Raw genomic sequence first — 18,249 nt, 5'->3', positions numbered from 1 at the left:
GAGCTCTCACAGTCAAGAAATTCTTCCTAATGTTCAGGTGGAATCTCCTTTCCTCTAGTTTGAAGCCGTCGTTCCATGTCCTAGTCTCCAGGGTAGCAGAAAACAAGCTGGCTTCCTCCTTCCTACGACTTCCCCATACATCTTGACACATGGCCCTCATTATGTCTCCTCTCAGTCTTCTCTTCTGCAGGCTAAACATGCCCAGTTCTTTAAGCTGCTCCTCATAGGTCTTGTTCTCCAGATGCTTGATTATTTTAGTCAGCTTGTCAAAGTGGAATGGTGAGCTGGTGAGCATGCTTCCATGTGGTTTGGGGCAAGTCCTCTTTCCATTTGTATCCCCATGATACAAATTTGGCTTTGTTGCAGAAAGGAGTCAAACCTTTATTGAAGCAGGATTGTATCACACAATGTCTTGTGAATCCTGTTGCCAGTAAGCTTCTTCTCCACGATAAACACGTCACCCGCTATTGATGAGAAACCCATCCAAAACAGCACATCGCACCATGATTCCTTTATCTCCTGGAGTGGTGGGGTTGCTCTGCTTTTGTACCAGAAATAAAGTGACATCAAGGGGTGGGATTCTTTTTCTCCCACCCTTCCCCCCCAATCAGTGTTCCTGAGGCAGGAATATCTATATTTAAAGTTTTATTTAAATGTTTACATTAAACAAAGCTGGAACTGCAAAATGATTTTAAAATTGTTTTTAAAATGAGTAGCTGATGTGCAGGAAGGCATGCTTACAAGTTAGTGGAAATAGAGGCGCAGGATCTGTGAATGAGCACAGTTGTGCAAATGCAATAGGGAGAGAAGTGTTCATTGGTGACTGCACAAATGCTATGGAATAGCAACTTTGTGCAATAAAGTCCTTGAGCAGGGGAAGACTTTTTAGAACACAAGTGAGTGTAGGTAAAAGGAAAAAAAAGAATGATTCCACAACTGGCCTTTTACCGTTGGATGCTGCCCCCTCCCCTCATTCCTATAATATGTATGCATCTTCGATTGTAGTGAATTATAAAAAAGAACTAAAATAATTTGTCTTTCTTTATTCCCAAAGGTATCCCAGAAGAATATATTGCAATTTGGGAAGGAGTGGAAGGGGTAACAAAAGTCAAGGGGAGGACAGGTTTTAAAACTGATTTCCCTCCCCTTCCTCCTCCTCTTTAACATCCTGAAAGATAAAAAAAATGAAACCTAACTGGGGCTTCAAAGTTTGTTCATTTAAATAACTGTACCCAACAGTGAAAAGTTCTTTCCAGGGGCATAATTAATCATAAGCTTGGTTGGTGGGAATGAGAGAGCAGAGAAGGAGGGGAAAGCACCCACCACATGCTAGCAGCCTCCTTTTTCTGATTGCAAGTTATGTGGCTGACAAAGGAACCTGGGAAGAGCCAGCCACCTCTTTGGGCTGACTGAGCCTGGGGAGCACCAGAGGGCTGTGATGACAGCAATCCTGGATCCTACTTAGGAATCTGGGATGTCTATCCCCACTGTCCCACTGCAGGGGAAGATACAAATCCTGAAACAGATTTAAATCTTCCCCATTTTAACCCAATGTTCAGCTGTATTTATCAGCTTACATTAGCCTGTGCATGATGTGTGACTATATGCAAGCTAATACAACTCTGCACTGCATTATTTGGCAGTTCTTTTTTTGTGTTATTCATTAATTATATATGTGTGCCTCCTTTTCTCTCAAGATCAGCATCTTGATCTTGAAAAAAAGGGGAGATACAGAATAGCAAAATGAATAGCAAAAAAATAACAGTCAAATAAATTTGTTTAGTGCTGAGCAATAATTTGGTTGCTGATCTCCTTAAGTCCTAAGACTTCCTCACACCATGGACAAATTTACCTATCATACAGCACTAGGGGATGGAACCTATTACATCCCATCAAATGATGTAGCACTACTTTTAGCAGGGATCCATTCCAGAACTGTGGTGAAAGTGTTGTACAAGGGAGCAACCAGAACATGGGAGGCTTCCTGTGTTCTTGCCTACAATGGGGCAAGTGTGGGGGGAAGCTGGGCAGCAACACTTTCCATGTGATGGGGAAGGTGGTGCTGAGGGCAATGCAGGGCATGGGGTGATAGATTCCCCTACTGCCCGCCGCATTCACCACAATGTCTGGTGAATCCTTTGTTGTCGCCTGTGTTGGGTAATGTGATGAGGTCCCTGGCCCAAAGCTTAAAACACTAAACCATGTTGGCTGACCAACTAGAGTAGACACCTCGAATAATGAGACTTACACATGTATGGATATCACAAATCTCTTTTATTCAATAGTTGAAATAAAGAATTGGTTTTAAACCCCAGGTTTCTTTGTTTTTCTTGCCCCACACCTTAACATTTGCCTTGCGCCCATTTGCTTCTTTCATCTCAACATAAGGCTATGGGAGAAGCTACAATAATTCTTGGGCTCCTGGAAAAACTTCTTCCATTAATCAATGTGTACTTAATAGGAATAGTTGAAGGAACAATTCCAGTTATCTGGATTTACTGTAATCAATGAATGTTTGATTTGTGTATACAATTGACTAACTGGAGTATAAAATTAATTTGACCAAAACCTTTTCAGTAGGCTTTGGCAGTATTAATTTCACACTGTTCTGGGCTAAGCTGAAGTGACAGCACTTACAATATTAAACCAACTCACAGCAAAAGAAAGTGTTTTTTTAAAAGACATGCAGACTATTAAATGTAATTACACTTCAGAAAGGCAAACCTGGAGTGAGATCAAGCCTATGGATCAAGTGTGTGGAACAAACAAGTGGCTGGTTTATTTCTATCTAATTGTGATGTTGAAGGAGCCTCTGCTGTTTGACTTATCCATGGAATGGTAGTTAGCCCCAGCTGCAGCTTTTCCAGCTGGTCATTTCTATTTCTGGTGGAATGAATGTCTTAATAGGTGCAGCTTTAGTAACAATTTGCAAATGCTAGGACATTGGGGCGTCCCAATTCACAGCAACTGTTTAGAGAGGAATTGGAATGTTGACATCACAGGTAATATTTGACAGCCCACATGGATGGATTGAGCACCAATGGCTCAGATATTTTTACACGTAAGCATTGAGCTTTGCATTTTATATGTTTATATCTTAACTGTCAAGTCTGGGATCTTGTGCCATGCATTTGAAATGCACACATGTAATAAAGTGTGGAGTGGCTCGGATGCGTTTTCTAGTATCATTTGCAGACATTGCATTAAACATATTGGAAGATTCAGCTTGAGCTATATTATAGGGAACCAGTCTAATCCACACTCCTTGACTAATATGAGGTCCACAACATCTTTATTCCTCAGACTGTGTGCTTCTCTCCATTTTGCAATGCAGTTGTCATCTCAAAAATTATGCACAAAGATGGATATCTTAGATATAGTTACATATAAAAATATTTCAACATTTGCATACAAAGTACCTATGTTACAGAAATATGGACATATGGAAATTAATGTAAATGTTTATTTTTCCTCCCAGAAAAATGCAAGAATGCACATTTTAGATGGAATGGACTTAAAGACTGAATGAATATATATAAAACTGACACAGAGCAGAAGTTGATTCAATTGTCTTATTTCCTTTTCTTTGAATTGTTTTTCCCTGAGGCAACAAATAGATGTTATTTCAGGAATGTGAAAAGAAGTCCAACAATTTCTCTGTATCACAGTAGAATTTCATCATGTTAAACATATGCTGGGGGTACTGTGATGTATGTTTCCCTCATTTTTCAAGCACTGGCCAATATAGTGGTGCAGGAGAGTAAAAGTTCAAAGCCGAATGACATCACAGCGATGCTCACGCAAACCCTATTTGTACATGTTTTGTACAAGGGACAGTAGAACCAATGATTCCAACCAATTACCATGAAATAAGTTAACAATTAAGTTAACAGAATAAGGAGAAATGGAATAGTTTCTAACTGGCAAGAGAGTCAGGCATGGGTGCATTTTATAACCCTGTCAGTTTAATTTATGTGCTGAACATATCTTACACAAAACAGGATTAGAGTTAGAGAAAGGAGGTGTAGAAATTGGAGGAAGCAATCTCAACAACTGAAGATACATAAATGATTCCATTCTACTAGCATAAAAAGTCAAGACCTGGAGCCATTACTAAAGAAAGTCAAGGAAGAAAGCATAAAGAAAAGTTTACACTTGAATCTTTAAGAAAACAAAAATAATAACCACAGATGATTTACATAACTTTTGAAGATGAAACATTTCCACACCTTGGCTTAGGCATTAATTAGAACGGAGACTGCAGTCAAGAAATTAGAAAAAGACTAGAACTTGAAAGGGAAGCTATGAATGAACTGGACAAAAACCTAAAGTGTTGAAATATAGCAATAATAATAACAAAAACAACCACCACAATAAAAATAATACATTTATTATCAGCTTCTCTCTGTAGCTCAAGGCAGCATACAACATTGTTAAAACAAGAGATAAAACACTATTAAAACACAATACAACAAGATACACAGAGTTAAAATGCAAGTTAAAATCCACTAATGAAATGTAGATTTAAATTCACAAGTTAAAATTGACTGGGTAGGCTTGCTGGAAGAGATGGGTCCTCAATTGTGTCTTAAAGTCCAACATCTGATGTAGCTGTCAAATCTCTTTCTGTAGGTAATTCCACAGTCTTCAGGTGGCCGATGAAAAGTTTGTCTGAGTGATGGATGCCATTCAGGTTCTAGATGGTTGAAATAGCTGCCCTACAGAGGACCTAAGTGTCCTAAGGGGCAGATTAATGGGAGAAGGAGATACTGTAAGGTAAACTGGCCCCAAATCATGTAGGGCTTTAAAGGTCAAAACCAACACTTTGTACTTTGACCAGGAAGTGATTGTCAACCAATGGAGTGACTTTAGTATGGGTGTGATGTGTTCACTTCTAGATGTTCCTGTAACTAGTTGGGCTGCCAAGTTTTGAACTAATTGGAGTTTCTGAACTTGGTACAAAGGTAGCCCAATGTGGAGCAAACTGTAGAAGTCCAACTTTGAGGTTACCAGTGCATGCACTATTATTTTTAGTTCCTCCAATTCTAGGAAGGGGTGTAGCTGGTGTATCCGCTGAAGCTGGTAGTAAGCATTCCTGACTGTTTTATCTATCTGGGCTGACATTTGGAGAGAAAGATTCAGGAGCCACTCCCAAACTGTGGATAATTGTTTAGGGGGAGTGTAACCCCATCCAGGACTGGTTGACACATCTCCAAACCTAGGTTAGGCTACTTATCTGGATTCAATTTCAATTTCTTTTTCTTCAACCAGCCTAGTACCTTATCCAGGCATTCATTCAGAGGAGACACATTATACTTAGCTAAAACTATATTTGAAGGCATTGAGAAATATATTTGGGTGTCATCAGCATATTGATAACGCCTCACCCCATGCCTAAAGATGGTCTTTCCCAGCAGTTTGATGCAAATGTTAAAAAGCATTGGATCCCTTGTGGGATGCCACATAACAACTACTTCTTGGGGGAGCATCAATCCCAAGCACCACGATTTGGAAGCTACCTGATTCCCAGCCCCTCTAGGCATTCCACAAGGATACCATGATCGCTGAGAGATCTAGAAGCACCAACAGGAACAAACTTCCCCATTGGTGGTAAAACAGACATCATCCACTTAGGTGACCATAGCAGTCAACTCCATATCTTGTTCTGAAACCAGTTTGAAATGCGTCAAGGAAGCGTGTGTCATCCAATACTGCCTGGAGCATCATTGAATACTGTTAGTGATTTAGTGCTAGAAATGAAGATGTTCTTTGTAACCTTATTGACTAATGGCCATAATGGAAGGGACCCCATTTCCTTACAATGAGAACAGGAAGTGCAGCACTAGGTCTTGTTGGCTTCAGGGTTAAACTATTTTGTTGCATAACATTATATTGAAGGAAATAAAAATGAAGATGATGTCTCATACCCATACCCAGGAATAAAAAAACCCATTGTCTAGTATCTTGGATGTACTTTGACCTTCCTCTCAGTATAATCTACTATATCAATGGTTCTCAACCTAGGGTCCCCAGATGTTTTTGGCCTATAACACCCAGAAATCCCAGCCAGTTTAACACCTGTGAGGATTTCTGGGAGTTGGAGTCCAAAAACATCTGGGGACACCCAGTTGAGAACCACTCTACTAGATAGTCATGAGGATAAAATGTATTGATACCTTATGTTGAGGCCTTTAGAGGAAGGACTGTTAAGACATGCACACATATTAATAACAAATTAACCTCAGATATCTAGACTAACAGAAATGGAAGGTACATTTCTGTTAATCCACCCCTTTGCAAGCATTTCTTAGCAAGTCTATTCTTACCTCTGTTTTAAAAGGATGCAACATTCACTTCACTTCACTTCATTTCACTTTATTTCTTAATTAGTCGCTCTCCACCAGAGTGCTCATTCCACAATAGAAAACATTAATCATAAAAACATTCAACCTAAAAACGTTCAACAGTGACTATTTGGCAAATTAGATCTGATTTACTTAAATGCACAACCAAACAGCCAAGTCTTGAGCGCTTTTCCAAAAGGTCGCAACTCCGACATTGCTCTAACATATGGAGGCAATGAGTTCCACAGAATTGGAGCATAGATCGAAAAGGCTCTACGCCTTGTGGCTTCCAGGCGTACCTCCCTTGGGCCCAGTACGTATAGGAGATTTTCCTGGGAGGATCGAGGTGACCACTGATGGGAAAAAGGAATGAGGCGGTCCCTAAGATATAATGGTCCTTGGCCATTTCGAGCTCTAAATGTCAGGATTAGTATCTTGTAAGAGATCCTATGTTCTATTGGTAGCCAATGCAGTTGTTTCAGAATCGGTGTAATATGGGATCTTATAGATGATCCCGCTAGCAGCCTGGCCGCTGCATTTTGGACCATTCAGATCTTCTGGGTTTTTGTCTTTGGAAGGCCGGCATATAAGGCGTTACAATAATCTAACTTAGTGGTGACTGTTGCATGGATTACCATTGCCAATGCTTCTGTCGAGAGGTAGGATGCCAATTTACTTGCCTGGCGAAGATGAAAAAAGTCCTGCTTACTTATGGCAGTGATCTGGGCCTCCATCGTCAGCGATGAGTCCAACACAACCCCAAGGCTTTTAACAGTAGCAGATGGAACCAGAACTTCCCCATCGAAATCAGGCAGTGACTGGGTTAACTTTGGTGGCTGGCCAGGCCAGAATATCTCAGTTTTCGCGGGATTCACTTTTAGTCTACTTGCTTGCTTGAACTGGGGCAATGGGAAATAATGTGTAACATTGGTTTTAAAGGTATGTTATTATAGGATTTCAAAGTAGACTTTTTCAAAATGGTGTTCAGGTGGCTTTTTACTCATGTGAAATTGTGTAAGATTTATAAGGGAGATGTGAATATCTTGAGGGCCCATTCTTCCACATGTGGTGGACATATGATAAGGCCAAAAATATTGGAAAACTATAGAAAAGGTGATACAACTTATTTTTAAAATCAGAATTTCATTTATGCTTTTTAGAGCTTTTAAAAAAAATTAAAGGAATTAAGATAATCTATGCCATGATATTTCTGACAAGTTTACTATATGCTCAGAACTGGTATAAACTATAAAGAAGAATGGATTATAAAGGTCTCAGAAATTGCTGTAATTGATAGTACCTTGAGAAACCAGCCTTGGCCACCGTGGTCCCTGCTCTTGTTACATCCCGAATAGACTACTGCAATGCAATCTATGTGGGGGTTGCCTCTGGAGCCTGTTCAGAAGCTTCAAATGGTCCAATGGGTGTCAGTCAGAATCCTTACTGGAGCAGTATACAAGAAGCACACAACCCCCCATTTCGTCGGCTCTACTGGCTGCCAGTTTGCTACGAGCACAATTCAAAGTGCTGGCTTTAGCCTATAAAGCCCTAAACGGTTTCAACCCATCTGTAGTGTCTCAGAGACCTCTGAGTCGTGACCCTGTCGCCATTATGGATCAGACCGAAGAAGAGATGGGGTTTCTGCCATTTCCCCACGATTCTGTTCCCTTCCAGATGTCCCCTGTTGACAGTTTTAGCCCACAGTTAATTAAAAAAGGCCTTGACTCACAGCCCGGTTCTCCAGAGAACGCTATGTTTGACTGCAAATTGTTTTGGGAAACATCTCGCGCGGAGAAGCAGAATTTGAGGAGAAGCGCTAGATTAGCCGACTGTCCTTTGCGGTGTTCAACGTGTCAGTTGAGGAATTCACATCGACTCTAGTTCTGCAGCGTGCTACTCTCGAGTAGACTGGCGTTGCATCTCGTCTCCCTGTCAAGTCTGGACAGCGTTTCAGCTTTACCATGACTAACTTTGCCTTGCCTTGCATCCTAGCCTCGGGTTTGAGCCCTGGAACTCTTTGACAGATCTTGCCTTAATCCCCACTCAAACAGCCTAAAGGTTTGAGTGTGTTTCGGTTATTGGTTTTAAAACTTTGAACTCTAATACTGGATATCTGCTTTCACATTACTGGACTATATTTGACCTTTCCTGAAAGGTCTATTGCTGGACTATATACTCTGCTTATTTTTAGTTGTCTCCTTTATTTCCTTAATAAAGATATTAGATTGTTTATTGGCCTTCGTGTCTGATTCCCAGTGCTCACGCTGCCCTGAGGTGTCACACCATCTTACTTGTCTGAACGTATTTCCCTCTATGATCCACCTCGGAGGTTAAGGTCTTCTGGGGAGGCCCTGCTCTTGGTCCTACCTCCTTAGCAGGCACGACTGGTGGGGACAAGAGACAGAGTCTTCTCAGTGGTGGCCCCTCAGCTATGGAACTCCCTCCCCAGTGAAATCAGAGCAGCCTCTTCCCTCCTGACCTTCAGAAAGAAAGTAAAAACCTGGTTATGAGACCAAGCTTTTGGCTAACACGTTAGTGCAATATGAGTATACTAAAACCCCGCTAGTTCAAACCCCGCTTGTCCGAGCCTCCGTGTAATCTGAGCAGGTGAACGGGGAGGGCCACAAAGGCCCTCCCCTTCACCTGCTCGCTGGCATGTGAGTTGCTAGGTAGATAGTAAGCTACCTAGCAACACGCACGGGGCGCTCGCCCCTTGGGAGGTGCCCCCTGCGTGTTGCTAGATAGATAGCAAGCTACCTAGCAACATGCAGGGGGCACCTCCCAAGGGGTGAGCACCCTGTGCGTGTTGCTAGGTAGCTTGCTATCTACCTAGCAACATGCACGGCCGGCTCCTTCGCCATGCGGGGTGCCGGTGTTTCTGGTCCCTGGTGTGACGAAGGAGCTGAGGCACGGGCGGGTGGGTGGGTAACAGGGAGGGATTTTGCGGCCCTCCCCCTTCACCCGCTCAATGGCTGGCCCAAACGCCCACCGAATGGAGAGGTTTCCTCTCCGTTTGGCGGGCGCTTGGACCCAGGGAAGCGGGAAGTGTGCCGCTTCCCTGGCCCCAAGCGGCCGCCAAAGGGAGAGCAAGCCTCCTCGGTTGGTGGGTGCTTGGAAGGAAGCGCCTGCCAAACAAAGAGGCTTCCTCCCTTTGGTGGCCACTTGGAACTAGGAAAGCGACACCCGCTTCCCTGGCTCCAAGCCGCCGCCAAAGGGAGAGCAAGCCTCCTCGTTTGGTGGGTGCTTGGAAGGAAGCACCCACCGAACGAAGAGGCTTCCTGCCTTTGGTGGCCACTTGGAGCCAGGGAAGCGGGAGTCGCTTCCCTGGCTCCAAGCCGCTGCCAAAGGGAGAGCAAGCCTCCTCGTTTGGCGGGTGCTTGGAAGGAAGCGCCCGCCGAACAAAGAGGCTTCCTCCCTTTGGTGGCCACTTGGAGCCAGGGAAGCGACACCTGCTTCCCTGGCTCCAAGCTGCCGCCAAAGGGAGAGCAAGGAACCTGGTAATCCGAGTGATCCGGGTTGACCAAGCTGAGGTCCACCCGTTTAACTTGGACTACCGAGGTTCTACTGTATATGGAATAGTGAAATTACTAATGGAACAGCCTTGGAATTTTATTCTGAATGACGTGATTTTACTAATTGTTTTTAATATTGCTGTTAATTTTTTGTTTTAATGTATATGTTTATTTTTACTGTATGTATGTATATTCATGGCATCAAATTGCTGCCTTTCTGTAAAGCCACTAAGGGTCCCTCTTTTGGGGTGAGAAGGGTGGGATATAAATGCAGTAAATAAATAGTAAATAAATAAATAAATATGTTAGCCACATAAAGAAAGACATCCTTGCATAATTTCTCTTAAACAATTTAGAATAGTTTTTATCCTTTATGATGAAAAAAAAGGAGGAAAGACAATTAATTTAGGTTTTGACATTTAAGGGTCCTTCTTTTTGTAAGTTTCTTTACAGAAACATTAATCAGAAAACTTTAGTTAGAAGACAAAATACTATTGCTTATTTGAGAAGTTTGTCTTGGATTTAGTAGAGTTGGAAGGCCTTTTGTTTCTTTGTTTCTAGGTTTTTTTAACATTGTATATTATGTATAGCTATATGTATATGGCTGGATGTAGTGTGGTACTGCAATTTTGTTCTTTTTTACAATAATGTAATTCAAAAAAGAACAAAATATATTATTTTCAAATATAGGGTTCAGTATTATCCATGGATTCAGGTATCTATAGGGAGATCTTGGAACATATCCCCCTGTAGATACAAGAGCCATACTGCATTGAGACAATACTACATTTAAAGTCTGTAAATAGATAGATTAAAACATGACTTAAAAGTGTGTCTTTCCAGTTCTTTCCCACCCTCAGATATAAATTGCATGTATTTTAGCTCAATTTAACCTGTTCCAGGCAGTTCAGAGACAGGCTTTGAACTAAGTGAAGACATCCAACAGTTCACCAGAACAAAGTCAGTTTATAGATGGCTTGATTTATTTTTAGACTTAGTGTATTCTCTGTAATGTTTTGAGATCTAAGTAAGGGGTTTAATCTCACCCTCTGTATTCCAGAGGGACCATGATGTAGTCATGAGGTCCTTAGTATGGCAAAGAGTAGCAGCACAACATTCAAGTTATGATTAATGATTACTATTTAAATATACCCCCTTTGACAGTACACATATTTTATTTGTTTGCTTTTTGTAAATACTCTATAGGCATGTTTGACTTGAAAGAGCTGTGGTCAGAAACAGTAGTGTAAATAGCCTAATGTGAAACAGTAAAACAAAGTTTGTTTTTAAGATCTATATTCACCAGAATTTTCAGAGTCTGGGTTTGGAAGCAACCACTTTAGGCTTGTGGTCTAAGTAGGAAGGCAGTGAGAGGACTGGGACCTAATCTGGGGTGAGGTGCCAGCAGATTGTCAAGGCATAGTCTGTTCCTGAACTCAACTGTCATCAGGTCAAAGAAGAAAGATGGCAAGAAGCATTTAATGCTTTTAATGCCCAACAGGTTGGCAGGTACAAAAAACAAGATCTTCTACGCTATGGCCCATCCTTCTGGATGTCTTATTTCACATGATGCACCACTTTCACTTTCTAAATGTTTTAATCTCTCTCTCTATATATAAGGGTAATGAAATTTCGGCCTAGGACAAAACAACAAAACTACACATCCCAGAAACACTAAACTTGGCAGCATAACCCATCATCCATGCCTCTACGTTCATACAACAAAAAGAAAAGAAAAATAAAGTCCTAATGAGTGAGAGGAAGAAATGTTTTTATCCCATTGCTGCCAGTTAGAAGGCTAAGCTCTGCCCACTTGGTCTCCTAGCAACCCACTCAGCCCAGGGGACAGGCAGAGTTAGGCCTCACTTAGGCCTCTTCCACACTGCCTATAAAATACAGATTATCTTATTTTAACTGGATTATATGGCAGTGTAGACTCAAGGCCCTTCCTACCCATTTATAATGGACTTAATGTAAGGTAAAACCTTTACCCTTTACCTTAACTACCACCATTTCCTCAATACTTTTATTTCCCATACCACCATATTTTGCCACAGCAACGCATGGCCGGGCACAGCTAGTGAAGTATATAATGTGTGCTAGGAACTTGCATTAAAACAATGTGTTTCCTGCATCTGTTCCATTCCAACTGAATCACATTTTTCCATTATGTGATGGTTTCCAATTGTAAACTGTGTTTGCTTTGAAAGGTAGCATAAGAATATGTTAAAGAAATAAGCAGTAATGTAAGTGAATGTGTTTCAGATAGGCTGTAAAGCTGCATGCCTTAGTATAGTATAGCAGGTCCTCGTGCAAGCCTATTTATATGGCATCTTCCACAACTCACTGAGCAACTTCTGAAGCCATTCTGCATGGGCATTCCTTGCTTCAGGGGGAGCAGACAGGATCTCAGAAGGATCCGGCTACATCACCATAGCCAGACACATAATGATTACAGTAGCAGTGAGATCTCTGGAAGAACCCAGTGGATCTTGTTTTTGATATTGGCCATGATGAGCTACATTTTTGACATTACCTGGTGTCATGCAGCCAGATCTCAGGGCTGAATTTCCAAGCCCTGAATCTGACTTCATAACATAAACATGCGAGCACCTGGCGGGAGAAGATAAAATGAGCCTGGGAACTCAGGGGTGAAAGTATAAACAATTATAATTGCTGTAGTGTGGGGGGGATAGAAACCTTGGTGGAAATGTGATCCAGAAGGTGGGGTTTGATGATGATATTTGCGTGTGATATTACGTTGCATCAGAAGTGATAAAATTAGATGTATGTAAACATTAGGTCATTCTCGACTTTTCCAAAGTCATGTATTCTTCAATAAAGATTGTGTTTGAGAGCAGCTGTCTTTGATCTGCGTTCAGACTGGTCCTTTGAAGTAAGCCTGACATTAAAGTCGAGAATCCCATTTCTCACCCTCCTGCGGAATTCGCAGTGAAGTGATAATGAGCGAGGAAGAAGATCAAAGCCCAAATGAGGCAGAGAGGCCTTTGCAAGGGGCCCGGCCGAAGAGAGAAGAGACGCTGCAAGCCATAGCTTCCTCTACGGGGTACCCCAAGCCGAACGGCGTGACCCAGAGAATTCCCAGGCTCGGAAGAGGCGTCTCTGCGGCTGCAGAAACCAGTTGGGGATCTGGAGGAAGTATGCCGGAGACCGTGGCCCTGCGGTTATCCATCCTGGAAACTAATTTATCCAGGCTGTCGGAAACCGTGGGGAGATTGGTGCCATTATTGGAAGAGAATCTCCAGAAGGAGGCCAGCCGATATGGCGCCGAGAGAGAACCAAGCAAAGAAGGAGATTGGAGCCAGAGGGGCCAGCGGGCGTCAACGCAGAGTCCCGTGGCGGCAAGGGACGAGGGAGATGAGGAATACTGGCAGGAGCTGCAGTTCCGGGACAGCATGGCGCGAGAAGTGGAGCGTCAGCGAGCCCTGGGGACCCTGAGGCCGCCGTCTCCAACAGAGCTCCCAACCCCCCGAATGGGCGTCGGGGTGGAAAGGCCACTAGGGCCAGGGATCGGGTCCAGTGGATTCGCAGACGAAGGCGGAGAGGAGCGGGGGGTCCAGGAAGAGGAGGAGGATGTGCCGTACGACGAGGAAAGGCGAGATGAGGGGGCTACAGCTAGGCCAGTATGCGGATGGGCGGAAGAGCCGACAGCGGCGGCGGACTTCCAGGAGCCGCGCAGAATGACCACCGGAGTGGGGCGCGGCGTGTTCCAAGGAGCCGCCCGAGGAAACCTGATGCAACCCTTCCCCATGCCGCCCAGACAACATCAAAGGGCTGCAGAATGGATGCCTAGAAGGGAAGATCTCAAGCTGGAATACGGAGGGGAATCAGATGAACTGAACTTTTTTCTAATTAGCATTAGAGGATACATGGAAGACAACGCACACACATTTCCCTCCGAAGCAAGCAGGGTTCGAGCCATCGGCAACACGCTAAAGCGAGGAGCGGCCAGCTGGTATGTGCAATTGCATGCCAGACGCGACCCATGCCTGAGGTCAGTGCCCCGCTTCCTCGCCGCACTGGAGAACCGGTTCAGAGACCGGCTAGAGCAATTGAGGGCTCGAGACCAGCTGAAAGGAATAAAACAGAGGGACAAAACGGTGCCCGAGTACGCAGAGGAATTCCTCCACCTCGCGGAAAGGGTACCGGAGTGGTCTGAAGTAACCAAAGTGGAACTATTTAAAGAGGGACTACGCCCCGAGATTTTCAGCTGGGCAGCGCACAGAGACGACCCCGAGACGCTCCAGGGATGGATTCAACTAGCGGGGCGCGTCGAATCTACCCTGGCCCAAGTAAAGCGCTTCAGGAGCAGCAGCGGCCAGCAAAGACCGGTGGCGAGAGGTCGAGGAGAAACGAGGAAGCAAGAAAGACCCGGAGGGAGGCCGGGGATTCCCTCCAGAGGAGACGACAACAAACCTAAACCGGGATGCTTTGTATGTGGGAAGACGGGCCACCGAGCAGCGGAATGCTGGGCCCGGAAGGGGGAGCCGCCAAAAGCCCCAAAACCCAAGCCAGCAACCGGGAGGCGTGCGGAGGAGGAGGTGCAGGCCCCAGAATCTTCGGAAAGATTGGTGAGTCGGGACAAACGCATGATAGTAGTACCAATTTGCCTCTCGGGGCTAGAAAATCGGGCCACCTGCAAGGCGTTTGTAGACTGCGGGTGTTCTAGGAACATTATAACCCCAGAATTAGCAGGAGCGCTGAAATGCCAGCAGATGGCACTTGACTCCCCAATTGCATTTTCGCAGCTAGATGGATCAGTCGCTGCTGGGGAAGTATCTACAAAGGAATTACGGGGAGTTCCATGCAAAATAGGCAAATGGGGAGGAAGAATATCCTTTGTGATAGCCCCTATTGCCACATACCATGTAATATTGGGGATACCATGGCTCGAACAAGCAAATCCTGAAGTAGATTGGAGAGGAAAAAGCTTAGCATTTAAGGAACAGCAGATGCAATGGGAGATAAGCAAAATTGCAGAAGAGGAGGACGAGGAAGACGAAGCAGGGGAAATAGACCCACAGCTATTGCCACCTGAATACAGAGACTTTGCGGATGTTTTCAATCAGAAAGAGGCCAGTAAATTGCCTCCCAAAAGAAATATAGAAGTAGGGATCGAAATAACCCCAGGAGCAGACTTACCAAAACCAAAAGTGTATCCCATGTCTGTGCAAGAGAAGGAGGAATTGAGAAAATACATTGATAAAAACCTGGCTCGAGGCTTCATTAAGCCATCTAATTCTCCTCTCGGGGCTCCAGTGTTATTTAGGAGAAAGAAAGACAATTCCCTAAGATTGTGCATTGATTATCGAAATTTAAACGCAATTACCAAGGACAATAAATACCCTATGCCCTTAGTCAAGGATTTAATTACCGTATTGAAGAAAGGGAGCATATTTACTAAACTGGATTTAATTGAAGCGTATCATAAATTAAGGATCAAACCGGAGGATACTTGGAAAACCGCATTTTCCTGCGCATTCGGCCATTTTGAATACGAAATTTTGCCTTTCGGGTTAAAAAATGGAAGCGGCTGCTTTATGCAGCTTATAAATGAAATACTACACCCGTTATTGTACAGAGGGGTGTTCATATTCCTTGATGATATCTTGATCATTTCTGAAGATAAGGAAAAGCACGTAAAATTGGTCCGGGAAGTTTTGCAGAGACTAAGAGAAGCAAAGCTGTACGCAAAACTGTCCAAATGTGAATTTAATAAAACTCAAATTGACTTTCTGGGATATCGGATGTCTCCAGAAGGGTTAGCTATGGATCCAGCTAAAGTAGCAGATGTGAAAGAATGGGGAGTGCCTCAAACAAGGAGGCAATTACAATCATTTCTGGGGTTTGCAAATTTTTACAGACCCTTCATAAAAGGCTTTGCACAAATAACCGCACCCCTTACAGAACTTTTAAAAACAAAAGGGAAAGGGGAGACAGCAAAAGTGAAAGCTCCCGGCGCCAAACTGAGTTGGACGCCAGAATGCCAAAAGGCATTCGAGACCTTAAAAGAATGCTTCACTGAAGGACCCATCTTAAAACACCCTGATATCAGGAGCCCTTTCATAATCCATTGCGATGCCTCAGACTGTGCGTACGGGGCAGTGCTATTGCAAAAGGATCAAAATGGGAACTTAAAACCCTGTGGATATTTGTCACGGAAGTTCAGCGAAACTGAAAAAAGTTGGCCAATATGGGAAAAAGAGGCATTAGCCATATTAAAAGCCTTAGAATGCTGGCGACACTTCCTCGAAGGAAGCGGAATCCCATTCGAAATTTGGTCTGACCATAAGAATCTCCAGTATTTAAAGTCTCCTAGAAAATTGTCCCCCAAACAAATCAGATGGGCGCAATACTTCAGCAGATTCGATTTCCAATTAAAGTTTTTTCAAGGGAAACAGAATGTCTTGGCAGATGCTCTTTCACGCATGCCTCAACACGAAGGCCTAACCACAGCAAAGGAGGGGACAATATTCTCTGACAAACAATGGGGCTTAGCTGTCAGGACAAGAGCACAAACCCAAAAGGAGGACACGGCTTTTGTCGAACTCGGCGGGGAAGATAACTGGGGAAATGAACTAAAACAGTCTTATAAAGGAGATCAATGGATCGCGTCCAACGCAGAAAAGGGGGACCAGAAGGGGGGATTTTGGTTTGTAAACAAGAAACTGTATATCCCAGCAATATTAAGGATTAAGATTCTGCATCGTTTTCACAACAACCAGAGCGCTGGTCATACAGGAATTACCAAAACAACAAAGGCAATAGCAAAACATTGTTGGTGGCCAGGAATGAGGAAGGACATAAAGAATCATGTTGTCCAATGTGATGATTGTGCCAGAAATAAATCGGGAGGAGGGAAGCCTATGGGATTGTTACAGACAGTAGCGGAACCTACCAGGCCTTGGGAATGTGTAGCTATGGACTTTGTGGGAGAACTGCCAGTCAGCAAAGGACATCGTTATATTTGGACAGTATTAGACCTGTTTTCTAAACAGGCCCACTTTATAGCACTGACGAAGCTACCATCGGCTGAGAAACTAGCTGAATTGTACATAAACCATATTTACAAATTACATGGATGTCCAAGTAGAGTAGTCAGTGACAGAGGAGTACAATTCACAGCAAAATTTTGGGAAAAATTCTTGGAAATGCTAGGAGCAGAAAGGAGTTTAAGTTCTGCTTTTCACCCCATGACAAACGGGGCGGTAGAACGTACTCAGCAAACGCTTGGGCAGTTCCTTCGAATGTACTCTAACATGAGACAAAATGACTGGTCTAGGTGGTTGGCGTTTGCGGAACTAGCCTTTAATTCAACTATACATTCAGCAACAAACAAAACCCCCTTTGAAGTAGTTTACGGGTATGAAATACAACCTTTACCCCAATTGCCGAGGTGGACAGAAAATGAAGGAACAGAGGCAGGGAAATGGAAAACGCAAATGATGGAATGTTGGAATCAAGTGACTGCATCGTTAAAAGAAGCACACAAAAAGTATAAAACGTTCGCAGACAGAAAGAGGGTGGAAGGCGATAAATTAGATAAAGGAGATCTAGTGTGGTTAAGTACCCAAAACATCAAATTGGGGTTACCTTCAAGAAAACTGGGCCCCAAATATATTGGACCATTCAGAATACAGGGTGTTATCAATGAAGTGACTTTCCAATTGGCATTGCCAAGAAGTTTAGGGAAAATACACCCAGTCTTCCATCGCAGCTTGCTGAAAAAATATATGGGGACTTTAGACAAAATGGACCCATAGAGTTATTGTTTGATTTGTTTCAGGACTATGGTGAAAGAAGAACCGAAGAGGAGGACGAAGAAAACGGGGGCGCCATGTCATGCAGCCAGATCTCAGGGCTGAATTTCCAAGCCCTGAATCTGACTTCATAACATAAACATGCGAGCACCTGGCGGGAGAAGATAAAATGAGCCTGGGAACTCAGGGGTGAAAGTATAAACAATTATAATTGCTGTAGTGTGGGGGGGATAGAAACCTTGGTGGAAATGTGATCCAGAAGGTGGGGTTTGATGATGATATTTGCGTGTGATATTACGTTGCATCAGAAGTGATAAAATTAGATGTATGTAAACATTAGGTCATTCTCGACTTTTCCAAAGTCATGTATTCTTCAATAAAGATTGTGTTTGAGAGCAGCTGTCTTTGATCTGCGTTCAGACTGGTCCTTTGAAGTAAGCCTGACAACCTGGTCCCTATGAAATAGGGAATGCCTGTAGAGGGCCTTCAGAAAATGTCCCATACGTAATGTCTTGATCACTGTGGAGGGAGGACAGGGATACTAACCAGCTCAGTACCTGCAAAAAGGATATACGCATGCTTAGAGATGCTTATACACCTCCCATGCAAGAT

At 43.5% G+C, this 18,249-nt stretch overlaps 1 protein-coding gene across 1 annotated transcript; it reads left to right on the top strand.

The window, feature by feature from the left end:
- The first annotated feature begins 12,292 nt into the window (after positions 1-12,292).
- On the top strand, positions 12,293-18,035 carry LOC134299711 (uncharacterized). Its single transcript, XM_062983431.1, has 2 exons — positions 12,293-14,448; positions 17,664-18,035. The coding sequence occupies exons 1-2, from the start codon at positions 12,820-12,822 to the stop codon at positions 17,769-17,771; spliced, it is 1,737 nt and encodes a 578-aa protein (XP_062839501.1). The 5' UTR covers positions 12,293-12,819; the 3' UTR covers positions 17,772-18,035.
- Positions 18,036-18,249: the final 214 nt, after the last annotated feature.

Source organism: Anolis carolinensis, chromosome 1, assembly GCF_035594765.1.
Source record: "Anolis carolinensis isolate JA03-04 chromosome 1, rAnoCar3.1.pri, whole genome shotgun sequence".
NCBI lineage: Eukaryota > Metazoa > Chordata > Lepidosauria > Squamata > Dactyloidae > Anolis > Anolis carolinensis.
This window is presented reverse-complemented; position numbering and strand designations above follow the sequence as displayed.

Excerpts from the sequence above, each read along its gene's own strand:
- LOC134299711 (XM_062983431.1), top strand. The coding sequence starts at position 12,820 with ATGAGCGAGGAAGAAGATCAAAGCCCAAATGAGGCAGAGAGGCCTTTG. Across the intron at positions 14,449-17,663 it reads CAGAATCTTCGGAAAGATTG|GACTATGGTGAAAGAAGAAC; the intron begins GTGAGTCGGGAC and ends GATTTGTTTCAG.